Source organism: Saccoglossus kowalevskii, chromosome 7 (genome assembly GCF_978046115.1).
Source record: "Saccoglossus kowalevskii chromosome 7, keSacKowa6.1, whole genome shotgun sequence".
NCBI classification, from domain to species: Eukaryota; Metazoa; Hemichordata; class Enteropneusta; family Harrimaniidae; genus Saccoglossus; species Saccoglossus kowalevskii.
The window spans coordinates 31,121,304-31,148,622 of record NC_140647.1 but is presented as its reverse complement, the minus strand read 5'-3'; the positions used below and the strand labels follow the sequence as shown (position 1 = coordinate 31,148,622).

The following is a 27,319-nucleotide window of genomic DNA, read 5'->3' as shown; positions in this document are numbered from 1 at the left end:
CTTCAGCAAAAATTGGTTGCAAGTGAAAATAAAGTAATTTACAGTATTCTTACTTCAAGAAATGCATAATTTTGATAGTTTTCTGGTAAAGCTTTAAGCTTAACAGCCATGTATCACATAAATGGTACATTGTACTATGGAATTCAATATATTTTAAAGTGTGATGTAGTTACATGTACATGTACATTATGTAGATCACATCTGGCATTTCAAAACTGATCCCATTCCAGTTTGCGGTATTTAAATATTTGCTTATATGAGTGATGTTACTCTGTCTGCTCTTTCTTCAAAATAGAATATGATGTTGAAGCAAAATAGCATTTTTTGTAAACTCTTGAATTTTTGAAATAATTTATGGTATCAAAGTGACATTTCACATTTTTCCCCTATGCAACCAGCCTACAATAAACCATTTTTTGCTCACTGTGAAATATCCTGCATGAAACCGAACGTAAAAATAGGACAAACAGAGGTCATAGCCTCAAAACATTGCATGGGATTCGACAAATGCGAAACAATCTTTTGGGTATTTCCACACTCAGTAATGTGCTGTGTGGTGAATTTTGATAATTTAAAAGTAAGTTCATTCCGATGCATTATTTCTTTCTGAAAGATAGACATTTCTACTATAATCTATAATAAGCTCAAAATCAAATAATTTGATTTTATGTGGCAGACATTCAATTTGTGTCTTTCCCACATTATAGGAGTTCTTAGCAGTGAATAGAAATCCTCTATTCGAGATATAGCTTAATAAATCTGTCAATGATACAGGATTGTCATACGATTCATTCAATCACAACCATAATTAGTCCCTGTTCGAACAAAGTTCGAAACAGGGACTTATAATTCGTTCGTCCATCCGGAGTCATATTTCGAAACACTGTGGACCAAATCTGTTCATTCTTGGCATGTGCCTAGTACTGATTTACTGATTCAAACAAAGATGGCTGGCAGCCATTTTGATTTTTGAAAATATAGTATCTTATGAAAGCTGAGTCAGTTATTGGTAAAATTTGGTACATACATTATACATGTTGGGATACATGTCTATGACGTGTTTTTTTTCGCGATCGGTTCAATGATGGCTGACTGGCAGCCATTTTGTTTTTTAAAATGTGATATCTTATGCATTCTTTGTCAGTTTTTGTTCAAATTTGTTACTTACATCATACATATAGGAATACAAGTTCATGTCAGCTTGTTCCATAATCAGATCAAAGATGGCCAACTGGCATCCATCTTGTTTTTTTTAAAATGTAATATCCTGACAGGGTTTGTCAGTTCTCAAATTTGATATAAACATCATACATGTTGAGATTAATGTCCATAATAATTTGTTTCATATTTTGTATCTCTGTACATGAGCCAGGACAAATTAAATTCAGTTTGGATACAAAAAATAGCATATCCTGTTCTGACCATTACGATTTTGGAAAAATCATTTAATACATCTAACTTCTGTTGATACTAGACTAGCCAATTATTCACTCTAAATTATAAACTTTGCTTTTGATGCATATTACTTTATTTTTGGCATGAATAACATTTTCTCTAATTCGAACGGGGACTATGTCACTAAAAATGACTTGTTTTATTGTAAAATAGTCTTGTAACCCCAACTTTTTTTTTCAAAATCAATTTTTTTTTTTTATTCAATGAGTATCAGTATGTAAAATGTGAAGGTAAAAGGAAGTGTCTTGAATGTATTCCCTAAATGAGTTTTTTGTTCTTGGACACCATACAATGGGGTATGCAGAAACCATGCCATTGTTATTGTATTGTTTACAATGCATAAAATTGCCTGGCTACTATGGGGCCTCAAATTCTGGTGATATTAATTATTATCCTGTATAAATGTTTATTAATTTATTAATTGTAGATTTTACTTCCAAATGTACATACCAAAAGGTTGTGAATTATATCAACTAATTTTGTTCATTCAATCATTTATGTCAGGTCACATTGCAGTATGGCTGCCTCACAGTCAGGTCACATCACAGTATGGTTGACTCACAGTCAGGTCACATTGCAGTATGGCTGCCTCACAGTCAGGTCACATCACAGTATGGTTGACTCACAGTCAGGTCACATTGCAGTATGGCTGCCTCACAGTCAGGTCACATTGCAGTATGGCTGCCTCACAGTCAGGTCACATCACAGTATGGTTGACTCACAGTCAGGTCACATTGCAGTATGGCTGCCTCACAGTCAGGTCACATCACAGTATGGTTGACTCACAGTCAGGTCACATTGCAGTATGGCTGCCTCACAGTCAGGTCACATTGCAGTATGGCTGACTCATAGTCAGGTCACATCACAGTATGGCTGCCTCACAGTCAGGTCACATCACAGTATGGCTGCCTCACAGTCAGGTCACATCACAGTATGACTAACTCACAGTCAGGTCACACCACAGTATGGCTGCCTCACAGTCAGGTCACATTGCAGTATGGCTGCCTCACAGTCAGGTCACATCACAGTATAGTTGACTCACAGTCAGGTCACATTGCAGTATGGCTGCCTCACAGTCAGGTCACATTGCAGTTCGGCTGCGTTACAGTCAGGTCACATTGCAGTATGGCTGCCTCACAGTCAGGTCACATCACAGTATGGTTGACTCACAGTCAGGTCACATCACAGTATGGTTGACTCACAGTCAGGTCACATTGCAGTTCGGCTGCCTTACAGTCAGGTCACATTGCAGTATGGCTGCCTCACAGTCAGGTCACATCACAGTATGGTTGACTCACAGTCAGGTCACATCACAGTATGGTTGACTCACAGTCTGGTCACATTGCAGTTCGGCTGCCTTACAGTCAGGTCACATTGCAGTATGGCTGCCTCACAGTCAGATCATATCACAGTATGGCTGCTTCACAGTCAGGTCACATCACAGTATGGCTGCCTCACAGTCAGGTCACATCACAGTATGGCTGCCTCACAGTCGAGTCACACCATAGTATGGCTGCCTCACAGTCAGGTCACATTGCTGTATGGTTGACTCACAGTCGGGTCACATCACAGAATGACTGCCTCAAAGTCAGGTCACATCACAGTATGGCTGCCTCAAAGTCAGGTCACATCACAGTATGGCTGCCTCACAGTCAGGTCACATTGCAGTATGGTTGACTCACAGTCAGGTCACATCACAGTATGGTTGACTCACGGTCAGGTCACATCACAGTATGGTTGACTCACAGTCAGGTCACATTGCAGTTCGGCTGCCTTACAGTCAGGTCACATTGCAGTATGGCTGCCTCACAGTCAGGTCACATCACAGTATGGTTGACTCACAGTCAGGTCACATCACAGTATGGTTGACTCACAGTCTGGTCACATTGCAGTTCGGCTGCCTTACAGTCAGGTCACATTGCAGTATGGCTGCCTCACAGTCGAGTCACACCATAGTATGGCTGCCTCACAGTCAGGTCACATTGCTGTATGGTTGACTCACAGTCAGGTCACATCACAGAATGACTGCCTCAAAGTCAGGTCACATCACAGTATGGCTGCCTCAAAGTCAGGTCACATCACAGTATGGCTGCCTCAGTCAGGTCACATTGCAGTATGGTTGACTCACAGTCAGGTCACATTGCAGTATATGGCTGACCCACAGTCAGGTCACATCACAGTATGGCTGCCTCAGTCAGGTCACATTGCAGTATGGCTGCCTCACAGTCAGGTCACATTGCAGTATGGCTGCCTCACAGTAAGGTCACATTGCAGTATGGCTGTCTCACAGTCAGGTCACATCACAGTATGGCTGCCTCACAGTCAGGTCACATTGCAGTATGGCTGCCTCACAGTCAGTTCACATCACAGTATGGCTGCCTCACAGTCTGGTCACATCACAGTATGGCTGACTCATAGTCAGGTCACATCACAGTATGGCTGCCTCACAGTCAGGTCACATCACAGTATGGCTGCCTCACAGTCAGGTCACATCTAGGCTCTGATCCATTATTGTGAAGCCAGGTGATTTGTTCATTCACAATTACATTACTGATCAATTTTCTTTAGTGTGAACATAAGTAAAGTGGCACACTTGCAGCAATAAAAAAAATTGTTAAAAGCATATTTTGTCTCACTCTGCATGAGTACAATGTACACATGTGTCCCCACTTCAATTGTATTACCAAGAGACCAATTATTTCTAAACAACTTTGATGAAGTAATGTCAAAATAGCAAGACCAATCAGATGACATAATGTAATATCTAGTCTGTCATTGACACACATGCATAATGTTGAAGAATGCTAAAACGGTTGGACAGTACGGCTGCCTTTCAACACATTCAGAGACATCGCTACACTTCTTACTTTAGAAAAGGATTTACTTATAAACGTCAAAGCCATCAATCACAATCAGGCATTCCTTGTTAAGTTGCTGTTGGATTAACACCTACATTGTGTCCGGATGTTCTCACATCTTGTGCTTAATTGATTCATGATGAGTGCTGAACTCCTCATCATTTGTCAAGGAGGTTCTTCAACAAATTTAGTTGGCTTCACATCATGAATATTTAAATTGTGGTATGTGTTCTTTGAACATTTTTTTGCATATAAAACAAATTGAAGTGCGTCATACGTCTGAGCGATTGTATTTTGGCTTAACAAAGTGGATCCATCACATATTTCACAAGATTTACTTTGCTAGTTGTTTGTGCAACCTACTTCGTATTTTAAACCATTGACAGCATAATCACCTAGTAGGGACTTAATTCAATTCTGGTATAGTTTTTTTTTCAATAGAAGAAATTATGATAGACATTTGTCGATGTTGTTATTGCATTAAAGTTATAAATGATTTAAAAGATTTGCAAGACAACTAAAGGTTGTGAAAATCCTCCCAGCTGGGATGATCATTTTTTAAGCTGCCGCTGAGAGACTTTTGATAACAGACTTCTATTCGCACAAGCCTTCAACAGAAGCCTTGCAGTCGCAATTCAGAAGGTCATTCAGAAGCCTCTTCCTTTTAGGTATTCACCTCGACTCATATGATATTAGTATCAGGTTTGTTGACATCTGTCCGAGTAATGTCCATCCACTATGAAGATTTATTCCATATGTCTGTGTTCCCATGGTTACTTAATTTAACAGTTGTTTTTGAGTCTACAACGTATAAACTACTGTCACACGTTTTTACTTTTTATTGTAATTTGCAAGTAATTGCTTTTTAGATTTTCAGATTTCAATGTATCAATGAAAAGAAATGTACATCGGTACTCACAACCTCACTGCACTAACATCTAAAAATAGATGCAATGCATGTAATATCTCATTACCTAATTGAACTACTGTAAAATACTTTATTTTTACTTGTAATTAATTTTCGTTAATTTCGCAGAAGGAATGATTCAGTGAAAATAAAATATAGTGAATATATAATTTTTTCTATATTTTACATTCAACTCGTCAAAAATCAGTAAAAATAAATTCTATACAAAACACCCAAAAAGTATGTTATAAGCAGTTTCTAAATCGATGTCGGTAAAGTGTACTTCGTTTGTTGGCCATTTTTAAAACTGCATGCTGGGAATTTCCAGTAGATGTCCATGATTTTCAGTGTGATTCACATTACGCTCACGTTGTAAAACAACCAATCAATGCATTAGTCAGTTGCTGACTACAATTGATGATTACCTGCACTGTTCTCGCAGCACACTCATAAGATAACTTAACTTTCAAGTGCGCTGTCAACTTTTTCAGTTTTTTGAAGGGCAACAGTCGTCTCGCTGCGCATGTGCAACATTTGTGTTTTAAACTTAATAAACATTGATTTTCCCATAATCCAATGCGCTCTTCTAATGGAAATCACAAGTATGAGGTTTGACCCCGGCGCGACTTGCACTAATAACTGCCGGTAATCACCTAAAAATACCTAATTAAAGCTTGGTAACGTCTCAGTTTGTACTCGTTGATATGCGCAACAGTCAAAGTCGCCATCTTTGTTTATACATGTATGAGACCTATATATCTCACGCATACATGGTACGACCACTACCGGCCTTTAAGTGGGTATCATTTTCATCAATAATTTCAGCTTTTTGTTTGTAGTATTTACTTAATTACGAGACATATTTAGGCAGATTAGTCTGATGATTTTGAAAGCTAGCTATATGGCTATACTATATAGTGGGAAAGTGATACTGTAGGAGATAGTTTTGGAGTAAAAAAAGTTGTACAGTTATAAAGATTTATATCAATACAACACAGGTGGTGCTACATTTGATTTTAGCAGTTTTTCAACCATTGCCTGGCAAACAGTGGCCGCCTAGCGACCATGTACAATGTATGTGTCACAAGTCACTATTAGGTCATACATCAGTCTTTCAGCAAAATCTGTCAATTTTCGAGGAAAGAAGTGACTGAGACAAAAAAACACGACAAATATGATAAGACTATAGTAATTAGAGCAAAGCTGGCTCTATGCTTGGAGCAGTAGAATGCATGGAGCTCTTTAACCTGCTTATTAGCGATGTCTGCATGTGTAATTCACCTAAAATGTAATTTGTTTTGAGAAAGTCACCTCAATAGTGACCTACATATATCAGTGCCCTGTTTCTTTTCTTTGCACTGATTGATGTGTGGTGACGGCCTGTCTGCTCATGCTGCAAAGTGGTATGGCCGTAAAAATCATAGTATCCTTGTCATTATGATTAACGGATTACTACAGGATGCCATACCTGGAACTCACGGCAGGGCCCCCTAGCTACATTTATTTTTATACAGAGACTACCTAGTTTGTTATAAAGAAAACCTGCTTTGAGAGTTAAATTAAAAAGCAATAAATCATACTTCTCAAGTCAGTTAATGTAATTCATATAACATAGAAAACCATGAATCTGTACATGTGTAGATTGGACAAATAAATCTGGATTGACACTCAATTTTTCTTGTTGAATTCAGGGTTTGTATGTTTAGTTCGCCATGTAGCAACCTGAATTGTATACAACATCAGAATTTGCTGGACATATGATTTGAATGACACTCACAAAATAATTTGAAATAATTTAACCTCAGTAGGGTATGGTCTTTGAATAAGTTGTATTCACTTGTCAAGATTGTTACAAGTATAGGGTACTCGTAACAGCATGTCACAAGACCAGATGACAAAACCAATTATTTTGATCCTAGTACTAGTAATTAGCTAAAATATTTTCTCACCGTTTCATTCAGATTTATGGCATATTCACTGAAAGTCAAATTATTTGTTCACAAAGGCAGTCATAAATTATATTCTCAAAGATATTTTGTGAAATGTTGTTTTTGTCAAAATGATGCATTTCTTCATTCATTCAAAATTAATGGTGGCATTTAACCTGCCTGGTGCTTTGATCATCTCTTTAACGTATTGGTATTTAATCAGTTGTGAGAAGCCATTATTTAATGCATGAGGCAGTTGCAATGTAAAATTGTGTCAACTAAAAGTGAACAAAATAGATGACAGTGATTTGAGATATTAACCCTTGTGGTGTGTATAAACAGGTATTTATGTTTTATATTATCTTTTTCTCACCCAGGTTTTGTTTCATGAAGCATGACTAGATGGACATCATGACGTCCACACAGGATTCACCCGCACACCTCTCATCCACAACATCTCCCGAGTCTGCTGCCGATGATTCAAAGTAGGTCTAATATTTTGTAGGTTTTACAAAATCACCAAGGAGATGCCACGTCCATCTAAATCAACCAAAATAATTGCTACTTGAAACATTTTTTGGATATTTGTATAATCTGTATGTGTTCCAACATTGGCTCAGCTGAGCTTGAAATATCAACATTGTTCTGCAACATGTCATCTTGTTTGAGGAAGGATTCGACTCATTCGTATTCAACACGTCATTGTCTATCTGTAAATTGACGCACACTGTCAATATGGGATTACATTTTTTTAAAACTATACTTATAATTTATCTTTACTGGTATATCCGGCTTGTGTGAAGTGCAGTCAGGTTCTTTTTTTTCATAATACTTACTTAAGCTGCCACAACTGACATTCATATAAAAGTAAATCTGTTTAGAGTTGAGCTGTCTCATTTAGCCGCTGTAGGCAGTTTGATGAACAGAAACCCTGCTATGCACAATTAACGTTTGCCAAATTCTGCTTGTTTCCTAATTGATTTTGAATTACGCTCATCTATTACAAAAACCATGTACATAGTTGATTGTCACATTGTGGTGTTGGCTTAAGCACTCAATTTGTATGTTCAAATCAGAGAATGTACACCAAAACGTTACATAGCTTCATTATTGTTGGTTTGTACTTATACATGTATGATGTACAAAATGAGAAAAAAAAATGAGGCACTAATTTAAAACAATATTTCAACAAACACGATAAATCAGAAAAATTCAATTTTTCATTCGTGCCTTACCGTAGTTTCTATGGTGATAGTATTTATACATATCTCAATATTGTCACAATAATATATTTGTATATTATTGTTAAGATGAATCCTAATATTTGTACACTTCTCCCATTATACTCATGACTCAGGACCACCTGATATTTGCTTAAAACAATATTTTTTCAATCATTTAGCACAAAATGACCACATTGTAAATTTAGATGCTACCAGTAACATGCTCAACAGTGTAAAATTTGAATTTCTATCTTATAATGTATTACTTATATGCTCAGAGTGTAAAATTTAAATTTCTCTCCCATAATACATTACTCATATGCTCAGAATGAAGAAATTGAATTTTTCTCCCATAATGCATTACACGTATGCTCAGAGTGTAAAATTTAAATTTCTTTCCCATAATGCATTACTCATACGCTCAGAATGAAGAAATTGAATTTCTCTCCCATAATGCATTATACGTATGCTCAGAGTGTAAAATTTAAATTTCTCTCCCATAATGCATTACTCATATGCTCAGAGTGTAAAATTTCTCTCCCATAATGCATTACTCATATGCTCAGAATGAAGAAATTGAATTTTTCTCCCATAATGCATTATACGTATGCTCAGCGCCATGCTCAGGGTATACGTCATAATAAAATAAGTTATCATCTTTCATATTCATGATGGATATTTCACCTTTGTTTCAACCATTGATGTGCATATGAATCATGCAAATCTGGAAACCAACAAACTTCATGGAAACCAACAAAATTTCCTATTTCCTATTGTTCATATGTCAGCCAGTCAGTCGATGCACTTGGGGGGTTTTCATCCCGTAAAAATCTAATTTTCCAAAAAAATAAAATATAATGATTATTCTTTTTTGAAAAAAGTGGCAATCAAATCTTGGGAAGCCAGCGAAAGGAAAATGATTTGTTAGTTCTGAATTTAAAAAAAAAATGTCAGTTTCAGAAAAGAGCTATTACTGAAGCATATGTGAATCTTGAGTCCATAAGTTCAAATATAATGACTGTTATTCTATAACTCAATTACTGTCCGATAGGGTATAGTGACACCATGCGATGTAGGTGAAATCATTTATTAGTTGCATCCTGTTTTATTCACATACATTTTTTTCGCTTGATTCACAACCCTGAATTGATAATAAAAATTTCCTACAAAAATTGTTAGATGTCATGTCATCTTTTCATTTGCCATAAAAAAGATTTCTCAAGAAGAAGTCTTATTATAACAGCATGCATTGCATGTTTACAAACTCTACTAACTATTAATACAGAATGAAGAAAATAAATTGGCAATATAGATGAGTGTTATCATATAATAGTGCTTTCGTTACGATTACCTGCAGGTGCCACTACTATGTACATTTTTCCATAAAACTCAGTTATCAGTTTGAATCTCTGTTGCTTAGCAACTAGTACATGTATTTCTACAAGTCTCATAGAAATGACTAAAATTATTTTGTCTGAGATAATATGTTTCCATGGTGAAATTACCTCAATGACATAATTGTTGTGTAGCAAATTAGTTTTTTTTTTCATGTTTCAAGCATTTCAAAATTTATTTTATCTTCCATGAGTTGAAAAGAGTGTAATCGTTCAATCGAGCCTTTCAGGAATATTTTGTAGTTTAGATTTTCAGCCGTCTTGTTACATCACATTCGGTTATGCATGAACTGGAGCTCCACCTGCCAAAGTATTTTGCATATTGTATGACAGTTTAGCATATTTATTTATTCTCATTAACAGTGCAATACATTCAGACTAGGTCAACGTCCTGTAGAGCAGACTTTGTATTCTAACTAAACAGCACAAATGTACCATACATCTGAGTCAAGGATTTATAAGATATGGAAATGCAACTCACATATCCATAAACAGTAATATGCGAATCCAATCAATCAGTCGAATGTAGTTCTAACAAATATCAGAACAGAACAGAGTGGATGCTTGGAAATGTTTTACTACGTAAACAGAAATGCCGCATACAAAAAAAAAAAACACACATGCTACATGCTCTGCGAATATTCACGAACACTATTGAAAGCTGTCTGAGATGAACACAAATCAGTTCTTTCACATATTGCCAATCTGCATAAGGATTTCTAGAAATGTGTGAAGGTTTTTCTTGCAATTTTGTTATAAACTCGCAATTATTATTACTTCTTCAATTCACATCAGATCGTAATTGCATACACACTTGCATACCGTAATTTTATAAATCTTTGGTGCATATTATATGTAATTTATTCACAAATCTGATGATTGTGTTTGGGAACGAGAAATACCATCCTTTAACCAAAGACAATAAAAAGAATCTCTTTCTATTGTCTTTGCTCTAACCTTGTGTTTCTTCGTCACCAATAATATCAGAGTTGTTATTAGTACATGTGTGTGGTACATCCCAAAAAGTTTTCATACACAAGATTATTGTCATTTTGTCAAAGATTATTTTAAACAATGGATCTGAACAGTCATGGCCTGTCAACAACCAATCATAAGACTGGTTACGAACCACATCAAGGTCACGACTCGGTTAGCCTTGCTCAACTGGTTCGTAACCAGTCTTGTGATTGGTTGTTGACAAAATGCTAAACAGGCCACGCCTCCAACTGTGCCGTACGTTCGGGCAAACCGTTAATTATTCGTAATAGGGGTCAATTTGTGTAGTTTTCTTGATTTATTCTGCAGATATAGGTAAAATATAGGTAAGGCTTTGGCGAAATTTGAAAAACAACTAATAATCTTCAACCAGGTATTTTTTATGGATTTTATTTTTCATTCTGTTAGTCTGTTTTTTCCAATAGAGTGCGCGTACAGTTGATCATAGTTCCTGGGCTCCCTGTGCTCTGACACCTAACATAGCTTCAAATCACCGTTGTTTGTATAAACGTTTTACTTTTCCTGACTTCTTCTTGAAAACTACAAGCCTGAATGCTTTGATACTTGGTGTATTTGTACCTTGAGTGGACCTCACTTAAATTTGTTCTTTTCATTATTTGTGATTGCTTTGATTTTATACATAAAGATACTACAGGTGGATTGCTCTCAGATTTGTTTATTTGTGATGATATCTTCAATTCTCTAAATTTGATGAATATTGTTGACTTCTTGTTAAAAACTGCAAGTCTGATTGATTTGAAGTTATACCTAAAGATACTACAGGTGGATCTCTCTCAGATTTGTTCTTTTTGTGATGAAATTTTCAATTCTTTAATCAAAATGTGCATTGCTAACAAAGGAGACAGCTTGTGAATATTTTTGGTGAAAATGCTATTTTTGACTTCTTGAAAACTTCCAGCTCAATTGCTTTAATATTTGGTATGAAGGAACTTTTGGTGGACTTCTGTCAGATTTGTTCATTTCGTAACAGTATCTTCCATTCTCTATTGTTGGCAAATATTTTTGTCATTGTCAGTAGAAAATGCTATTTTCTACTTTTTGAAAACTACCAGCTCGATTGCTTTGATACTTACTTATGCAGAAACTTGTAATCTTGGAATTGCCATGACAACAGCTATATGAACTATCATGGCTGAAGATTATTGTGATAATAATAACCATGGCAAATAAGTAATTTCTCGCTGTATACAGAATATTATCAAGTTTGTTTTGAGAAAGACAATCAACAAAACAGTGAACCTATATTGACCCTAAAGTTGCTCGTTGGTTCATGTGAGATTCTAATAGAGAAAATACAGTAGATTTTTTTTTCCATTTGGTTCATTTCTTCATAAATTATATACTTATTATCTCAATGGAATCAAAACAGTTAAACTACTCAGTTTGCAAAACTCATCTTTTCCCCTAAGACTAAACTGAAATAAAGTGCTTGTTTGTAATTGCGGCTGTCACTGGATTTCACATTTACATACTTGATTCTTACACCTAATTGATTTCTTGATGATGTCTGTGTTTTATTAAATGCAAACCATTTAATAGTCCATGATTTTCTGATGGATATAAAACAACATGACGCAAAATGGATGAATTGTTTGCTATGCGCGACACCAGTCAAATGTAATTTCAGAACGGACCATATGCACACTGACAGTGATTCTCACTGCTTATTTTCATGGATGTGTAATCCCTTCTACACAGAACTTTTACCCTAAAAAAGAAAACATTATCTATTGCAGGTGTTTTTCTTCTCAGTTATTAGCACATGCACAAGAGTCAAGTACTAAATCTGCACAGGGATACGTTCTGTGATTGGTTACTTTTCATTGTTATCCTCAGGTGCACATCAACATCGTGTCCGTTGTTGCCATGGGAATGTGAGATGGCACTATGATGCAATCTATAATGGTGGCAACCCTGGTATCATGGACATTGTGAGATGGCATTCTGATGCAATCTCTGATGGCAGCAACCCTGGCATCATGGACATTGTGAGATGGCATTATGATGCAATCTATGATGGTGGCAACCCTGGCATCATGGTCATGGTCATTGTGAGATTGCACTGTGATGCAGTCTGTGATGGCAGCAACCCTGGCATAATGGTCATTGTGAGATGGCACTGTGATGCAGTCTGTGATGGCAGCAACCCTGGCATCATGGTCATTGTGAGATGGCACTATGATGCAATCTATGATGGTAGCAACCCTGGCATAATGGTCATTGTGAGATGGCACTGTGATGCAGTCTGATGGTAGCAACCCTGGCATCATAGTCAATGTAATATGGCACTGTGATGCAATCTGTGTTGGCAGCAACCCTTGCATCATGGTCATTGTGAGATGGCATTGTGATGCAGTCTGTGATGGCAGCAACCCTGGCATCATGGTCATTGTGAGATGGCACTGTGATGCAGTCTGTGATGGCAGCAACCCTGGCATCATGGTCATTGTGAGATGGCACTGTGATGCAGTCTGTGATGGCAGCAACCCTGGCATCATGGGGACTGTGAGATGGCACTGTGATGCAATCTATGATGGTAGCAACCCTGGCATCATAGTCAATGTAATATGGCACTGTGATGCAATCTGTGTTGGCAGCAACCCTTGCATCATGGTCATTGTGAGATGGCATTCTGATGCAATCTGTGTTGGCAGCAACCCTGGCATCATGGACATTGTGAGATGGCATTATGATGCAATCTATAATGGTGGCAACCCTGGCATAATGGTCATGGTCATTGTGAGATTGCACTGTGATGCAGTCTGTGATGGCAGCAACCCTGGCATAATGGTCATTGTGAGATGGCACTGTGATGCAGTCTGTGATGGCAGCAACCCTGGCATAATGGTCATTGTGAGATGGCACTGTGCTGCACTATATAATGGCAGCAACCCTGGCATCATGGGGACTGTGAGATGGCACTGTGATGCAATCTATGATGGTAGCAACCCTGGCATCATAGTCAATGTAATATGGCACTGTGATGCAATCTGTGTTGGCAGCAACCCTTGCATCATGGTCATTGTGAGATGGCATTGTGATGCAAACTCCGATGGCAGCAACCCTGGCATCATGGTCAATGTAATATGGCACTGTGATGCAATCTATAATGGCAGCAACCCTGGCATCATGGGGACTGTGAGATGGCACTGTGATGCAATCTCTGATGGCAGCAACCCTGGCATCATGGTCATTGTGAGATGGCACTTTGATGCAATCTCTGATGGAAGCAACCCTGGCATTATGGTCATTGTGAAATGGCACTGTGATGCAATCTTTGATGGCAGCAACCCTGGCATCATGGTCATTGTGAGATGGCACTGTGATGCAAACTCTGATGGCAGCAACCCTGGCATCATGGTCATTGTGAGATGGTACTGTGATGCAAACTCTGATGGTAGCAACCCTGGCATCATGGTCATTGTGAGATGGCACTATGATGCAGTCTGTGATGGCAGCAACCCTGGCATCATGGTCATGGTCATTGTGAGATTGCACTGTGATACAATCTCTGATGGCAGCAACCCTGGCATCATGGGGACTGTGAGATGGCACTGTGATGCAATCTATGATGGCATTAACCCTGGCATCATAGTCAGTGTGAGATGGCACTATGATGCACTCTATGATGGCAGCAACCCTGGCATCATGGTCATGGTCATTGTGAGATTGCACTGTGATGCAATCTCTGATGGAAGCAACCCTGGCACCATGGTCATTGTGAGATGACACTGTGATACAATCTCTGATGGCAGCAACCCTGGCATCATGGTCATTGTGAGATGGCACTTTGATGCAATTTCTGATGGTAGCAACCCTGGCATCATGGTCATTGTGAGATGGCACTGTGATGCAGTCTGATGGTAGCAACCCTTGCATCATGGTCATTGTGAGATGGCACTTTGATGCAATCTCTGATGGTAGCAACCCTGGCATCATGGACATTGTGAGATGGCACTGTGATGCAGTCTGATGGTAGCAACCCTGGCATCATGGTCATTGTGAGATGGCACTGTGATGCAGTCTGATGGTAGCAACCCTGGCATCATGGTCATTGTGAGATGGCACTGTGATGCAGTCTGATGGTAGCAACCCTGGCATCATGGTCGGACCATATGCACACTGACAGTGATTCTCACTGCTTATTTACATGGATGTGTAATCCCTTCTACACAGAACTTTTACCCTAAAAAAGAAAACATTATCTATTGCAGGTGTTTTTCTTCTCAGTTATTAGCACATGCACAAGAGTCAAGTACTAAATTTGCACAGGGATACGTTCTGTGATTGGTTACTTTTCATTGTTATCCTCAGGTGCACATCAACATCGTGTCCGTTGTTGCCATGGGAATGTGAGATGGCACTATGATACAATCTATAATGGTGGCAACCCTGGTATCATGGACATTGTGAGATGGCATTCTGATGCAATCTCTGATGGCAGCAACCCTGGCATCATGGACATTGTGAGATGGCATTATGATGCAATCTATGATGGTGGCAACCCTGGCATCATGATCATGGTCATTGTGAGATTGCACTGTGATGCAGTCTGTGATGGCAGCAACCCTGGCATCATGGTCATTGTGAGATGGCACTGTGATGCAGTCTGTGATGGCAGCAACCCTGGCATCATGGACATTGTGAGATGGCATTATGATGCAATCTATGATGGTGGCAACCCTGGCATCATGGTCATGGTCATTGTGAGATGGCACTGTGATGCAGTCTGTGATGGCAGCAACCCTGGCATCATGGTCATTGTGAGATTGCACTGTGATTCAGTCTGTGATGGCAGCAACCCTGGCATCATGGTCATTGTGAGATTGCACTGTGATGCAGTCTGTGATGGCAGCAACCCTGGCATCATGGTCATTGTGAGATGGCACTGTGATGCAATCTGTGTTGGCAGCAACCCTTGCATCATGGTCATTGTGAGATGGCATTGTGATGCAGTTTGTGATGGCAGCAACCCTGGCATCATGGTCATTGTGAGATGGCACTGTGATGCAGTCTGTGATGGCAGCAACCCTGGCATCATGGGGACTGTGAGATGGCACTGTGATGCAATCTATGATGGTAGCAACCCTGGCATCATAGTCAATGTAATATGGCACTGTGATGCAATCTGTGTTGGCAGCAACCCTTGCATCATGGTCATTGTGAGATGGCATTCTGATGCAATATGTGTTGGCAGCAACCCTGGCATCATGGACATTGTGAGATGGCATTATGCTGCAATCTATAATGGTGGCAACCCTGGCATCATGGTCATGGTCATTGTGAGATTGCACTGTGATGCAGTCTGTGATGGCAGCAACCCTGGCATCATGGTCATTGTGAGATGGCACTGTGATGCAGTCTGTGATGGCAGCAACCCTGGCATCATGGTCATTGTGAGATGGCACTGTGATGCAGTCTGTGATGGCAGCAACCCTGGCATCATGGGGACTGTGAGATGGCACTGTGATGCAATCTATGATGGTAGCAACCCTGGCATCATAGTCAATGTAATATGGCACTGTGATGCAATCTGTGTTGGCAGCAACCCTTGCATCATGGTCATTGTGAGATGGCATTGTGATGCAAACTCCGATGGCAGCAACCCTGGCATCATGGTCAATGTAATATGGCACTGTGATGCAATCTATAATGGCAGCAACCCTGGCATCATGGGGACTGTGAGATGGCACTTTGATGCAATCTCTGATGGAAGCAACTCTGGCATCATGGTCATTGTGAAATGGCACTGTGATGCAAACTCTGATGGCAGCAACCCTGGCATCATGGTTATTGTGAGATGGTACTGTGATGCAAACTCTGATGTAGCAACCCTGGCATCATGGTCATTGTGAGATGGCACTATGATGCAGTCTGTGATGGCAGCAACCCTGGCATCATGGTCATGGTCATTGTGAGATTGCACAGTGATACAATCTCTGATGGCAGCAACCCTGGCATCATGGGGACTGTGAGATGGCACTGTGATGCAATCTATGATGGCATTAACCCTGGCATCATAGTCATTGTGAGATGGCACTATGATGCACTCTATGATGGCAGCAACCCTGGCATCATGGTCATGGTCATTGTGAGATTGCACTGTGATGCAATCTCTGATGGAAGCAACCCTGGCACCATGGTCATTGTGAGATGGCACTGTGATGCAGTCTGATGGTAGCAACCCTGGCATCATGGTCATTGTGAGATGGCACTGTGATGCAGTCTGATGGAAGCAACCCTGGCACCATGGTCATTGTGAGATGACACTGTGACACAATCTCTGATGGCAGCAACCCTGGCATCATGGTCATTGTAAGATGGCACTTTGATGCAATCTCTGATGGTAGCAACCCTAGCATCGTGGTCGTTGTGAGATGGCACTGTGATGCAGTCTGATGGTAGCAACCCTTGCATCATGGTCATTGTGAGATGGCACTTTGATGCAATCTCTGATGGTAGCAACCCTGGCATCATGGTCATTGTGAGATGACACTGTGATGCAGTCTGATGGTAGCAACCCTGGCATCATGGTCATTGTGAGATGGCACTGTGATGCAGTCTGATGGTAGCAACCCTGGCATCATGGTCATTGTGAGATGGCACTGTGATGCAGTCTGATGGTAGCAACCCTGGCATCATGGTCATTGTGAGATGGCACTGTGATGCAATTTATAATGGTAGCAACCCTGGCATCATAGTCAATGTAATATGGCACTGTGATGCAATCTGTGTTGGCAGCAACCCTTGCATCATGGTCATTGTGAGATGGCATTGTGGTGCAGTTTGTGATGGCAGCAACCCTGGCATCATGGTCATTGTGAGATGGCACTGTGATGCAGTCTGTGATGGCAGCAACCCTGGCATCATGGTCATTGTGAGATGGCACTGTGATGCAGTCTGATGGTAGCAACCCTGGCATCATGGTCATTGTGATATGGCACTGTGATGCAATCTCTGATGGTAGCAACCTTTGCACCATGGGAATGTGAGTTGGCACTGTGATCCAATCTCTGATGGTAGCAACCCTAGCATCATGATCATTGTGAGATGGCACTGTAATGCACTCTATGATGGCAGCAACCATGGCATCATGGTCATGGTCATTGTGAGATTGTGAGATGGCACCATCAGACTGCATCACAGTGCCATCTCACAATGACCATGATGCCAGGGTTGCTACCATCACAGACTGCATCACAGTGCCATCTGTGATGCAATCTGTGTTGGCAGCAACCCTTGCATCATGGTCATTGTGAGATGGCACTGTGATGCAATCTCTGATGGTAGCAACCCTGGCATCATAGTCATTGTGAGATGGCACTATGATGCACTCTATGATGGCAGAAACCCTGGCATCATGGTCATGGTCATTGTGAGATTGCACTGTGATGCAATCTCTGATGGAGATGGCACTGTGATGCAGTCTGATGTTAGCAACCCTGGCATCATGGGGACTGTGAGATGGCACTGTGATGCAATCTCTGATGGCAGCAACCCTGGCATCATTGTCATTGTGAGGTGGCACTGTGATGCAGTCTGATGTTAGCAACCCTGGCATCATGGGGACTGTGAGATGGCACTGTGATGCAATCTCTGATGGCAGCAACCCTGGCATCATGGTCATTGTGAGATGGCACTGTGATGCAGTCTGATGGCAGCAACTCTGGCATCATGGGGTTGTTTCAAAACTATGATGACCCTGCTCCATAATCATGCCAATATACCTTGTTCTCTTATGATATATGTATATTGTATAAACTTATTGGGAGCATTTAGTCACAGTTATTGATTCGTATTTACTCGTATTCTTTCCGCATATATACACATCCTTTTAGTGTTAGTCCAATGTGTAATCAATGTGTTTCTGTTTTGATATTGCTAGTAAAGCTATAGAAAACTAGCACAACCTTGACTGCTTTAAGCCATTTTAATGATCAAGGCCACTTATACTAACGTAATAGGAAACACTCATAATTATATAATCAGCGCCAAAATTTGTTTACACGGTGTGAATCCTTGGCGGTTTATAAATACTGTGATTTCTTTGTAATTACCAGTTGTTACCAAACTCTCGATGATACATGTTATGTTCTCCAGAATGAATACTATACGTAGCTGAAGTATATCGTCTCGCTGTCACTTTATCCCGTAACTGCGTAGTGTGTATACATTACCAGGCTCGTTAAGTTTCGTATCCTGTTTTCAATTGTGATATACACAACAAAACTAGAGTCCTGCATTCCCTCTAATAGAAACTTAAGCTCAGTCAGTGTTTGTGGATGCCAAACGAGCTATTTCCAGGTTTTCGGTAAATGTTATCAAATAATTACATGTGTCTTTCCATTTATTGGTTTGTCAGCATCCATATGAGAGGAAACCATTCAAATTAATTTTGTCATGGAGATGTTGGTTGTCAATTTCAAAGTTGGATGACAGTTTAAAAACACTATTTTGTACTCCATGAGCAGTTATATGTGAAAAATTGATCCGATGATTCGACTGGTTAAAACTCCCCAGGGAGGGTATGTAGCATATCTTAGTTGAAATCCTTACTGTTCTCATTTGGATGGCATTACATTACTGATCTCATCTTTATTTCTTCGTGTCATGGGACTCATGGTATTTAGACAAAAGACTTGTGAACTAATCACTTCTGGCACACATCTATCCAACATAACATAACACAATCCAGTTTTTTTATCCAAGGTAACTGTAACTGAGATCATCGTACAAGAGAATTTTGTGTAAAATACATTTTTAAAATGCTGAGAATAAGTAAAATTGGTATTTTGGAGAAGATTTTTGTATTAAAATTGTTTTTTTTCCCATGAATTCTATGTTAATTTTGAAGACCTAATGAATATAATTTCTCATTTTTTTAAAAAATTAGGTGGATTTATTCTGTAAGAGGTGATGTCATTACCAGCTATCAGCACGTTTTTTTTTCTTCATATCTCAAATTTCTCACATTAATATAATGTACATTGCCCTCTAGTGGCCAAATATAACCTCTCCCAATCTTGCCACTTGAGGGCAGCTTCTTGACACAGAGACTTATGCTGCCAAAAATAGCACATTTAATTAATGTTCATGTCTTTTAAATTGTACTCATTTCATTGACAATGACCGATAACCAATATAAGATGACTGTCTATCGATATCTCTTCTGGAACTTTCCTTGATTGTAAGTAAAACGTTACTTGTATACTGTATGTAGTTAATGTGACATTATCTGGTTAACATGTCACAACATATACATGTAATTATCAACTTTTTTTTTTGCATATAAAAACTGGTTTATTTTTGTTGTAGTTTAATATTGACCATTAACCCACGTGTAATGGTACAGCATCATGGGTCATGTCTGCCAAAGAAAAGTAGTATAAATAAATTCATGAATTTACCAGTTGCCATGGAATCAGAGGGATACTATAATAAACATGATCTTTCATCCTTTTTTCGTATGGTGAAATCGCATCAATGTTTTCTAAATAATGGTGCGATTCAGGTAATCCCCTTCCAAGAACTAATTTGTGAGTGTCTCCATTTTTGAAGATCAAGTTAAAGTCAAACGAGAAATCAATCATTTCACACTTGATTTATTTATTCATTTCTATCTTAGTTACTCTTTTTTGTTTTACTAAATGTCTAATACCGGTACTATCTTTCGTCAGCATAGACAGGCCTACATTGCGTACAGCAATTTTGTTACCATGGCAATTGTACTGATCAAAAATTTACTCCAGCATCAATGTAATACTGCGTATCTATGTACTGGTATGTTTATATGAAGAGGACACTGTGTCACTTGAATTACAACGTGTTTATTGTGTGTTTGCCTCAAAACTCCATTGTTCAAACCATATGTCACTGTAGAATTCACATATAAAGAAAACTAAATAAAATACTCTTACAAGGACATAGCTGTGAATAGCAGGGCATACTTCAATTTATCACTTGTGAAAAGCAATTAATCCTGTACGCTTACCTCGGAATGACGTTTGTGAGGTGAACGTAATTCTTTAATTCATTCTCGTTCCACAGGGTAGAATTAATTATTCACATATATGGTTCAAGGGTAGTTGAATATTTAAAGAAGAATGCTTCTGTCTATCAATTCAAACCGTGTGTATATTACTTTGTAATTACGCGAGTTGATCATTTTTTCCATCTTGCTTGCCGAGCAAAACCCTAGTCAATATGAATTGAGATATTAAATCTATAGAGTGGTCATAAAAGACAATGCAGCAGTACAAAAATGTATATAATGATGCTATCACTTGGTTTTATTTGTATTTAAACATTCATAAATGTGTTTTTACATTAAATGTCATGATACTCACCATCGCCATGGGACAAGTAGGTGCTAATTATACTCAGACATGTAAATACAATTACAAATGTTAAGTTGTATTTTCAAATTCGTAATATCAAACATTTTCAATCGAAAGTAGTCAAAAGAGAAATTATCAACTTTTAGTGAGTTTTGATATCGTCTTTTACTTGGCTTCTTTTGGTATAATACCTTTGGCTACTAACTTAAGAGAGACAGAATAACCCTAAAATGTACTTACAGTACCCCTTCTCCTGCTCTCTCTCTTCATAAGGAATGCATACATGTACAATCAGTTACATGTAGCTTATAAACAAATACACTTTTCATTGTGTAACACCAGTAGCTTTGAAATTAGCTTGTGATTTAATGCCACTGGTATAGATTAGTGAGTGAGACTTGGATTAAAATTTGAGATAAGCTGGTCATCACAGCATTGTAACACTGGCATTCTTGCTTCTGAACTTTGAAGTTCTAAACATAGTTGAATGCCTGTATAATTCAATGTTGGCATTCCATTGTAACTTTATCTTGACGCTGGTAGTAATTGCCAGGCTTAGCAATGTCTTTGATTTGCAATATGTTACAGGCAGCCTCTGAGTGAAGCAATGTCTAAAATGCAGCAAGATGTTGTGGGAAGTTTTAGAATTACTGAGGTCGCAAGATACTCACATTTGGTTTTGATATTCTGACATGAGAGAATAGCGTAGTTTTTACCACTCAAGATTAAAATAGCTTTTTGGTTCAAGATGTATATAGCGTACATGTACCCTAAAGGCAAGAGAGTGATGGACAAAGTAGACATACATAGATGGATTCATTACATACATTAATAAAACACAGTGATATCGATATAGTCTTGCATATGTCAGTCATATTTATAATCAGTCAGTATTATTTGTGATCATGAAAATGCAAATTCGTAATTTCCAGAAGCATTGCTTACTGAAATCCATCATTATTCATATGTGAATATCAATGTTGATTAATTGTGTCATATGATGCAAACAAGTAATGAATGCAATCATTGTAAAATTCATATAATTATTTTGGGCACTAATTGTCATTGGTCAGCTGGGTACACATTAAAGTGTGCCTTGGTCATTATAATACCTCTGTATTTTTCAAGGTCAATATATATATATATATATATATATATATATATATATATATATATATATATTCCCTGGTCAGTATACTTCCTGGTCAATATACTTACTTGTCAATAAACTTCTTTCTGGTCAATATACTTTTTGATCGATATACTTCCTGGTCAATATACTTACTTGTCAGTATACTTCTGGTCAATATACTTACTTGTCAATAAACTTCTTTCTGGTCAATATACTTTTTGATCAATATACTTCCTAGACAATATACTTCCTAGTCAATATACTTCCTGGTCAGTATACTTCTTGGTCAATATACTTCTGGTCAATATACTCCCTAGTCAATGTATTTCCTGGTCAATATACTTCTGGTCAATATACTCCTTTGTCAATGTATTTCCTGGTCAATATACTTCTGGTCAATATACTCCCTCGTTAATGTATTTCCTGGTCAATATACTTCTGGTCAATATACTCCCTAGTCAATGTATTTCCTGGTCAATATACTCCCTAGTCAATGTATTTCCTGGTCAATATACTCCCTAGTCAATATACTTCTGGTCAATATACTCCCTAGTCAATATATTTCCTGGTCAATATACTCCTTAGTCAATATACTTCTGGTCAATATACTTCTGGTCAATATACTTCTGGTCAATATACTCCCTAGTCAATATATTTCCTTAAAACTATTTATTTATATTAATTTATATTTAACTCTTCAATTGGACATCTATTCCATAACTTCTGATGCAACAAAGAAGTGGTAATCACTGATAAGGTTATGAGAAATATATCTGAGATATTTCATCAGGGAAAACCTAAAAACTGGACGAGGCTAACCTTTTCATCACAAGACAAAAATAGCCAAATTTTTTGTATAAAAACTAAAACTTAAACTCAAATTTTGTCTGTTGGCTCCAAAATTAGGGTTCCTTTCCAGAAATATTGAAGAAGGGAAAAAAGTGCAAAACAATTTGGGTGAAAAAGTCTGGTGGTGAAAAGGATAAAGCAGTGATAATTCTCATGAAGAACACCTTCTTTATTAAAAATTCAAATATTGACATTTACAATGTTCAATAATTGTTGTGGATGTGTGTATTTTATTAGTATTCAATGAATGTACACCAAGTCAATATTCATGTATTACTGATTGTAGTCTTTGTTATTTGATTTATAAATGTCACTACATTGTTTGTTGTCTACTGAACATAGCATTTCCATCTTGACAGCAATTATGTATACGCACGCAAATGTCAACAGCTTTGCCCCGAGGTGTACACATTCATGGATGGCAATAGCAAGTCGGCTCTGTAAATAAATCCTAATCAACTTTATTTCAGACTGTATTATCTTCGGCATTGTTGCAGGTTTGACATTTCAACCAGTGCAACATTGAAGGCATTGAGAAAAAAGATGTGGCTAATATATTGTTTTATGTATTATATTTGGTTATGTGACTTCATTAGTCCCCGTTTTCGGACTTATATAATGGCACACAGATAATATATGATGACCTATTTATGTACGTCAATTTTCGTTATGATTCGATTAAATATATAGCTGACTGGCAGCCATTTTGTCACTCAAATTTGCTAAATTCTGATATTTAAACGTGTCAGGAACTGTTTCTTGGAGCTGAACAGGGTGATTTCAATCAAACTTTGTATGGTGATCATGCATATTGGTTTATAGGTGCACATCACTTTTTTTTCGAGATTCGGCCTAAGATGACCGACTGGCGGCCATTTTGTTTTTTTCTGTTTTCGTGCTGATTTCTCCATAAGATATGGCCTGACTCAGTTCAAAGTTTGTACATAGGTACTATACTTCAAGATAACAGAACACCATGTTTTGTTTTGAATTTAATCAAATTTGTCGAAATGGTGGCCATTTTGTTTAATATCTTAAAATCAGTCTGTAACATGTCCGGATGATCATGTATATTGGGTTACTTGTGCACATCATATTTTTTTCAAAATTTGGACCACTGGCGGCCAGTAATTTTCCTTTTTTGTGCCGATTCATCTGAAAGATATTGTCTGATTCAGTTCAAAGTTTGTACATGGGTAGTATACTGCAAGGTAACACAACATGTTTTGTCTTGAGATTTGATAAAATTTGTCAAAAAACGTAAGATCACATTCTGTAACATGTCTGGAACTGTTTCTTGGAGCTGAACAGGGCGTTGGTAGCTTTCTGATTGGTTAATAACAGAATTGACCCATTAGGTCAAAGGATGCTGTTGCAAATTAGTTGCTTCGTCATTGATTTTTACATTGAACTTTGAAGAAACTGAAATGATCACAAAAAAGTGCATATTTTTTGTTTTTTCATTGTAAAAATCAATGACAAAGCAACTAATTTCGTAATTTGATTTTACCTCAAAGACGCAAATTCCCCCACAATCTGTCACATGATGAATCAAAATCATTATAGATCATGTCATAGATATACAGATATATTGGTTTGACGATCCTATTAAAAATGGTAGAATGGTGGCCATTTTTGTGCTCAAAAATCATCAAAATCAAGAATTTTCCGGCTGTTTACAGATGGATTTTGTTCAAACCTTGTATATACGTTGGACATTATAGGACCTTGATGCACATCATTTTGTTTTTCAGATACATGTAAGATTCAAAATGACGGACTGGCAGCCATTTTGTTTTAATGAATGTGGTTGTAGTATCATATCTCTAACTTGCTTAGACTGATTATGTTCAAATTTTAAATATTCATTATACATGTATTCAAAATGGCTGATTTTGTTTTAATTAATGCTGTTCCAGAACAATTTCTCTCAATATGGACAAGTAGTTGTTTGATGATCAGATACAAATGTCAATCATTTTAATATTAAACAATCATCATAATCATATTTTTGACATGTTTATATTCCAGCTATATTACTATAAACAAAACTATTTATCTTAAATTCAATAACTAACCGGGACTGTGCCATGCATGGATTGTTATTATTATGTGTATGTACAAGTACAGATCAGCTTGTTCTTGTTGTCTGGCATTCATTGTGTGATTGAGTCATGCAATCTGTCGCTGTTTTAAAATTTTTTTATCCAACTAGTCAAGCTGAAATATTTGGTAAAAATGAAATTAACTTATCATGAAAAGAGCACAGAAATTGTAATTATTAGTGATTTATCATCAGCTTGGCAATCAGTTGCAGGGAGGGAGGGAGGGAGGAAGGACGGGAGAGGAGTGGTACCATATGATTGTGTAGATTTGCCATCCCCATTCTGGTTTCTTTTGTATTAGTGAGATAATTTTCACTTCTCAAAATTGTTACATGATTGGAACCAGTTAGAACATTTTACAAGGGTTTGATGCAAGCAGCGTATTAACACAAACTCATTTTGAGTGAATAAGATCTACCGGTATCTAGATTACTTTCAAATCCCCCCCCCCCCCCGAAACTAGCATGTTGGAAATTCAGGCATAATAACTGGCTACATTAGAAATTGAGCGAAACGAACGATAACGACCAAAAAAACAACTCCAGACAACAAGTATATCGATGTCTGTTACATGCATTAGTCTGCTGTGTCAGACAGTACAACATTTTTCAAATATTTACTTGAGAAATATTTACTTGATAGTCTTTATATGACATCTCTTTCTGATGTCACTCTGACCTACCAGGTTCAGTCAGGTAGAGATCTCAAGACACATAGCAAAACAGTTTAATATACAATGTAGCAGTTTTATTGTTACAAACTGTTTATTTTCATTCATAAGAATATTTTTGCTGACTGAATTATAGGCTAAAAAATCAATTGCAATGAATAATAGCCAATATTGTTTTGAAATTTTTCATTCAAAAGTGTTTCACTCGTACAATGTACATCTCTCTTATAGAAATTTATTAAAAAGCACTACTGTGTACACATTGATTTTTTCTCATTCAGAAAGTGCATGTAGTATTTTTTTCTCACTAAATAATAGTGGTTATGGCCTAAAGCACCTATTGTAACAACGGTAGATATTGTAACTGTTTTTCTTTTCACAAACTTGAAAGGTTCATGGATTATAATCAGTTTGAAGAATCTATAGCAAGAGTTTCATTTGTGAGATTTATACTTCGGAGTAATAAGTTTGAATTACTGAGGTACATGCATGTCAACACCAGAGTGCTGTGCCTTTGGCAGACTAGGGGGCCTTACAACACAAAGTCAAAACAATGTCTCCTCTGGGTGTTGTGCCTCTGGCAACCTAGGGGGCCTTACAGTACAAAGTCAAAACAATGTCTACCTCAAAGTATTTTACGTCTGGCAGCCTAGGGGGCCTTACAGCACAAGTCAAAACAATGTCTCCTCTGGGTGTTGTGCCTCTGGCAACCTAGGGGGCCTTACAGTACAAAGTCAAAACAATGTCTACCTCTAAGTATTTTACATCTGGCAGCCTAGGGGGCCTTACAGCACAAGTCAAAACAATGTCTACCTCTAAGTATTTTACCTCTGGCAGCCTAGGGGGCCTTATAACACAAAGTCATGCATATCGCTCATGAAAATAAATTGCATACAACTGTACCTGTACGTACGTAGCCCACAAATGTCAGTGTTAGACCATACCATATATGCTCTGTTAGAAGCGTATCTCCTATAGTAGCACATATATACTGGATCAGTAAAATATGACTTATTTTGACCATTGACATACATTTGTCATTTAAGTATAAGCACATGTGCTTCCAATAGGGAAAATATGGTATATATACACTTATCAAGCTTGAGATCAAAATTTAATAACATCAGCGCTTTGTGGGTTTTGTTGAAATTTGTCTGTACAGTGCTAGCCTTGTAAAGACAATAATTTAATTTTTAAAGTTGTTTGCGATGTGAATAAAAGATTTACGAGTGGGATAACAGGCAAACCCAGAATCAATATAGGTCTTCAAATCACGTTGTGATTACTATCTTTGTTTGTCACATGGTTCAATTGTTCACGTAGATGTCTGTGGAAATTGGGTTCGTTAATGAAAAGTTCTACCACTGTGAAACCCCATTTCTAATAAATGATGTTTTAAGTGCAGTTCTATCATTACGTTGTGTCGTCTATTTCTGCATCGCCA

General features: G+C 37.9%; 1 protein-coding gene across 1 annotated transcript in view; it reads left to right on the top strand.

Moving 5' to 3' along the window:
- Positions 1 to 27,319, top strand: part of LOC102803048 (inactive phospholipase C-like protein 2) — a 257,876-nt gene that overhangs the window by 99,972 nt on the left and 130,585 nt on the right. The window contains exon 2 of the mRNA XM_085501454.1: positions 7,526 to 7,633. Within this exon, the coding sequence (XP_085357580.1) occupies positions 7,551 to 7,633 (83 nt within the window). The 5' untranslated portion in view covers positions 7,526 to 7,550. The remainder of the gene's footprint in view (positions 1 to 7,525; positions 7,634 to 27,319) is intronic.